Source organism: Schistocerca gregaria, chromosome 2 (assembly GCF_023897955.1).
Source record: "Schistocerca gregaria isolate iqSchGreg1 chromosome 2, iqSchGreg1.2, whole genome shotgun sequence".
Classification (NCBI taxonomy): Eukaryota; Metazoa; Arthropoda; class Insecta; order Orthoptera; family Acrididae; genus Schistocerca; species Schistocerca gregaria.
The window spans coordinates 960,793,693-960,799,692 of record NC_064921.1 but is presented as its reverse complement, the minus strand read 5'-3'; the positions used below and the strand labels follow the sequence as shown (position 1 = coordinate 960,799,692).

Sequence of the window (6,000 nt, the reverse complement as noted above, 5' to 3'; positions counted from 1 at the left end):
GCTCACGCCCCAACATCGTGCAGCCCGCCTCCAGTGGTGTCGCGACAGGCGTGAATGGAGGGACGAATGGAGACGTGTCGTCTTCAGCGATGAGAGTCGCTTCTGCCTTGGTTCCACTGATGATCGTATGAGTGTTTGGCGCCGTGCAGGTGAGCGCCACAATCAGGACTGCATACGACCGAGGCACACAGGGCCAACACCCGGCATCATGGTGTGGGGAGCGATCTCCTACACTGGCCGTACACCTCTGGTGATCGTCGAGGGGACACTGAATAGTGCACGGTACATCCAAACCGTCATCGAACCCATCGTTCTACCATTCCTAGACCGGCAAGGGAACTTGCTGTTCCAACAGGACAATGCACGTCCGCATGTATCCCGTGCCACCCAACGTGCTCTAGAAGGTGTAAGTCAACTACCCTGGCCAGCAAGATCTCCGGATCTATCCCCCATTGAGCATGTTTGGGACTGGATGAAGTGTCGTCTCACGCGGTCTGCACGTCCAGCACGAACGCTGGTGCAACTGAGGCGCCAGGTGGAAATGGCATGGCAAGCCGTTCCACAGGACTACATCCAGCATCTCTACGATCGTCTCCATGGGAGAAAAGCAGCCTGCATTGCTGCGAAAGGTGGATATACACTGTACTAGTGCCGACATTGTGCATGCTCTGTTGCCTGTGTCTATGTGCCTGTGGTTCTGTCAGTGTGATCATGTGATGTATCTGACCCCAGGAATGTGTCAATAAAGTTTCCCCTTCCTGGGACAATGAATTCACGGTGTTCTTATCTCAATTTCCAGGAGTGTATTTGAGGTCTAGGAAGAAAGACATATGCGACTGGAAGGACAGTAAGCCTATTGTATATTTTAATTCTGGTTACAATATAATTTTTTGGGCTCTAAAGTAAGAGCTGTACTTGTATTTGGCAGTAACATGTAATGTGCGATTCACTAGTAAACACGGAAAAGTCCAGAAGTGAGTTGAAAATGTGAGATAAGCGTCCAGGCTGGATCCCAAAAGCCCAGACCATACTGGAACCAGGTGTAAGAAACGTGCCGTAATTGGGTGTGATTCGTTGGGACGTCGGCTGGCCCCAGAAGCACTGTGGCGTGCGGCAGACACGACTGCGCTGCCGCGTCGGCTAGGCAGCGGCTATCTCGTGGGGCCCCAGCGCGGCTCTGGACGGAGGCAGGTCCGGCTCGCGGTCCTCGTCCAGGATGGAGATGTCCCGCAGGGAAGGCCGGCCGCTGTGACTGTGGCGGCAGCTGCCGGGCCGCGACTTGGAGAGGCGCGTCAGCAGCCGCGGGCCCGTCAGCAGGATCAGCGCGGCCCCGGTGGGCGCCGTCAGCAGGATGGCTAGCACGCACGTCATCTTCACCAGCTGCGCGTACCGCAGCTCCTCCTCGGAGCCGCCGGACGCCTGCACCTTCTCCAGCGGCTGCAGGCACAGCGCCGCCTGCGGGCAAGCCGTCACACTTACCGTCAGCACTGCGAAGGCACCGTTACAAGTGGAACAAATTCAGTGACCTAAACCCACAGAAAGCAATACGTCGGCGAAAAACAAGACAAAGCTGAGCGAAATGAGATGAATGGTACGATACTGCGTGAAGAATTTGACAGGGCACTGAAAGACTTAAGTCGAAATGAGGCCCCTTTAGTAGGCGTCATTCCTCAGATTTATTGAGGTCCTTGAGAGAGCTGTCATGACAACGCTATTTCTCTTGATGTTGTAAGACTACAGTTGAACTTCAAGCATACCCTTGGGGAGCTTTAATCAAATGAAAGCATATGGTTCCAGAGATCTTTTCAAGTCTATATGGTTCCACAGACCTTTTCAAGTCTCAGACATCTACAATGGATATACGTACACTGGGGTGACGGATGAAAATCAGTACCAAGGCTGGCATACGAAGCTCTCATAGATATAATGAGAAAGAGATTCATCTGACACTGGAATGACACTAAAGCTCACAGTAAAGTCCTGTTTATTGCTAAAATACCTGGACTTAGCTCCAAACGTTGAATAGATAATAAAAGAAATTATTAAGGTCACAATGGTTCAAATACACTCCTGGAAATTGAAATAAGAACACCGTGAATTCATTGTCCCAGGAAGGGGAAACTTTATTGACACATTCCTGGGGTCAGATACATCACATGATCACACTGACAGAACCACAGGCACATAGACACAGGCAACAGAGGATGCACAATGTCGGCACTAGTACAGTGTATATCCACCTTTCGCAGCAATGCGGGCTGCTATTCTCCCATGGAGACGATCGTAGAGATGCTGGATGTAGTCCTGTGGAACGGCTTGCCATGCCATTTCCACCTGGCGCCTCAGTTGGACCAGCGTTCGTGCTGGACGTGCAGATCGCGTGAGACGACGCTTCATCCAGTCCCAAACATGCTCAATGGGGGACAGATCCGGAGATCTTGCTGGCCAGGGTAGTTGACTTACACCTTCTAGAGCACGTTGGGTGGCACGGGATACATGCGGACGTGTATTGTCCTGTTGGAACAGCAAGTTCCCTTGCCGGTTTGGGAATGGTAGAACGATGGGTTCGATGACGGTTTGGATGTACCGTGCACTATTCAGTGTCCCCTCGACGATCACCAGAGGTGTACGGCCAGTGTAGGAGATCGCTCCCCACACCATGATGCCGGGTGTTGGCCCTGTGTGTCTCGGTCGTATGCAGTCCTGATTGTGGCGCTCACCTACACGGCGCCAAACACTCATACGACCATCATTGGCACCAAGGCAGAAGCGACTCTCATCGCTGAAGACGACACGTCTCCATTCGTCCCTCCATTCACGCCTGTCGCGACACCACTGGAGGCGGGATCCACGATGTTGGGGCGTGAGCGGAAGACGGCCTAACGGTGTGCGGGACCGTAGCCCAGCTTCATGGAGACGGTTGCGAATGGTCCTCGCCGATACCCCAGGAGCAACAGTGTCCCTAATTTGCTGGGAAGTGGCGGTGGGGTCCCCTACGGGACTGCGTAGGATCCTACGGTCTTGGCGTGCATCCGTGCGTCGCTGCGGTCCGGTCCCAGGTCGACGGGCACGTGCACCTCTCGCCGGCCATTGGTGACAACATCGATGTACTGTGGAGACCTCACGCCCCACGTGTTGAGCAATTCGGCGGTACGTCCACCCGGCCTCCCGCATGCCCACTATACGCCCTCGCTCAAACTCCGTCAAATGCACATACGGTTCACGTCCACGCTGTCGCGGCATGCTACCAGTGTTAAAGACTGCGATGGAGCTCCGTATGCCACGGCAAACTGGCTGACACTGACGGCGGCGGTGCACAAATGCTGCGCAGCTAGCGCCATTCGACGGCCAACACCGCGGTTCCTGATGTGTCCGCTGTGCCGTGCGTGTGATCATTGCTTGTACAGCCCTCTCGCAGTGTCCGGAGCAAGTATGGTGGGTCTGACACACCGGTGTCCATGTGTTCTTTTTTCCATTTCCAGAAGTGTAGATTATTAAAGGTACACGACAATACCTTGCCACATGTGCGCGGAATTTGCAAAGGAAATGATAATGACGATGTGCAGTTAGCTGTATCCACATAATTTGCTAATGACTCATAATTAGCTAACATACGCTACTGGCCATTAAAATTGGTACACCACGAAGATGACGTGCTACCGGCGCGAAATTTAACCGACAGGAAGAAGATGCTGTGATATGCAAATAATTCGCTTTTGAGAGCATTCACACAAGGTTGGCGCCGCTGGCGACACCTACAAAGTGCTGACATGAGGAAAGTTTCCAACTGATTTCTCATACACAAACAGCACTTGACCGGCGTTGCCTGTTGTAATGCCTCGTGTAAGGAGGAGAAATGCGTTTCCGACTTTTATAAAGGTCGGATTGTAGCCTATCGCGATTGCGGTTTATCGTATGGCGACATTGCTGCTCACTTTGGTCGAGATCCAATGACTGTTAGCAGAATATGGGATCAGTGGGTTCAGGAGGGTAATACGGAACGCCGTGCTGGATCCGAACGGCCTCGTATCACTAGCAGCCGAGGTGACCGGCATCCTATCCGCATGGCTATAAAGGACCGTGCAGCCACGTTTCGATCCCTGATTTATCAGGATCTATGCACCCAAATTACGTGGTAATTCTAGTATAATATATTTGCCCAATGAACGCCCGTTTCTCATCTGCATTTCTTCTTGGTGTAGCAATTTTAACGCCCAGAAGTGTATATGGTTCCAGAGACCTTTGCAAGTCTCAGACATCTACAATGGACATATGCAGACTGAGATAACGGACTAAAATTTGTACCAAGGCTGGGATACGAACACAGGTCTCCTGGTTACTAGGCAGATGTGCATCAGTACGCCGTCCTGGTCTGTGTTTCAGGCACGATCCTCCATTTCATTCGATTCCAATACAGCTGGAGAGCCCCTGCAACGCTGTTTGAGTGTAGGGGGAATAGAAAGTGTCCTGAAGCGTGGATGGGAATTTGGAATGAAGGGGGAGGCGTGCTAGGGTAGTCTTTGCAGGTGTGCCAAGCCATTGGCAACGGTGGCGTATTGGCCAACACATCTGCCTACTATGCAGCAGACCTGCCTTCGAATCCTGACCTTCGTATAAATTTTCATTTGTTGCTTCAGTCTGCGTATATACCTGTGATGCCATTAAGATCTGAACCCAGTGACCTGTGCAGTAAACAGAACACTTCTCATAAGATCATTTCTAGTGTTTAGATAAAGTTATACTGTAAGTAGGCTGTTTAGGTTTTCTTACTGGTAACGCCACATAGCGCTCTGTATGAAAAATCACTGGCTGTGCTGTGCGCAGTCTGTGGCTAGTTTGCATTGTTGTCTGCCATTGTAGTGTCGGGCAGCGGCAGCTGGATGCTAACAGCGCGTAGCGTTGCGCAGTTGGAGGTCAGCCGCCAGCAGTGGTGGACGTGGGGAGAGAAATGGCGGAGTTTTGACATTTGTAAGAATTGGTGTCATGAACTGCTATATATATTATGACTAGTGAGGTAAATACATTGTTTGTTCTCTATTAAAATCTTTCATTTGCTAACTATGCCTATCAGTAGTTAGTGCCTTCAGTAGTTTGAATCTTTTATTTAGCTGGCAGTAGTGGCGCTCGCTGTATTGCAGTAGCTTGAGTAACGAAGATTTTTGTGAGGTAAGTTATTTGTGAAACGTATAGGTTATTGTTAGTCAGGGCCATTCTTTCGTAGGGATTTTTGAAAGTCAGATTGCGTTGCGCTAAAAAATATTGTGTTTCAGTTTAAGCACAGTCGTGTATAATTTTTCTAAGGGGACGTTTCATATGTCGACCCTTAGCCGAGGATACCTCACTGGAATCTTCTGATTTTTTCTTTTAGTTTGTGTAATTAATGTAGATTTTTTTTATTGCTAGCGCGTAATCATAGAAGGAATTTCCTTTGTAGTTGTAGTCTTTCATTGTTGTACAGTACTACAGTTGTGGCATGCATCTAGAGTTGCACCAAGTATTTCATAGCTGCGCTTGCAATTAACTAGATATTATTTTCAGTGCTATGTTAATGTGTTCTCTTATTTTTGTTCTTCAAATTATGTTTTTCTGTGTTGTCGTGTGAAAAACGTAACACTAGGCTCCAAAGTAATCTGAGAAATGACAGTGACGACGAAAGCAGTGTGTTAGCGTCACCATGTAATGAATTCACTAACGTTCAAAGTAGTAATTTGGTAATAGCGCATAGGGAAATGGAGCGGGCTGCAAATAATGGTGTAGGCAGTGAAACAATTAGTGAACAGGGAAGCATTATCGATAGATCGGTCGGCAACAGCTCGCCTCAGGATTCCGAAATGACAGGACACAATCTTGCAAATACTGTAGATTCAGATTTTGCGTCCTCACCGTTTTCTCAAATAAATCAAGACATATTTTCTGCTTTTCAAAATGCGAATATTGCCGGTTCAAATGCACTGCCGAAAAGCACTGAGAAACATGTTTCAGACACCAGTGCACTGTTAT

The 6,000-nt window shown here is 49.5% G+C and overlaps 1 protein-coding gene across 1 annotated transcript in view; it reads right to left on the bottom strand.

The window, feature by feature from the left end:
- Nucleotides 1-837: 837 nt before the first annotated feature.
- LOC126336070 (sodium/hydrogen exchanger 9B2-like) overlaps nucleotides 838-6,000 on the bottom strand; it is a 195,417-nt gene continuing 190,254 nt past the window's right edge. The window contains exon 12 of the mRNA XM_049999551.1: nucleotides 838-1,455. Coding sequence (XP_049855508.1) covers nucleotides 1,141-1,455 — 315 coding nt within the window. The 3' untranslated portion in view covers nucleotides 838-1,140. The remainder of the gene's footprint in view (nucleotides 1,456-6,000) is intronic.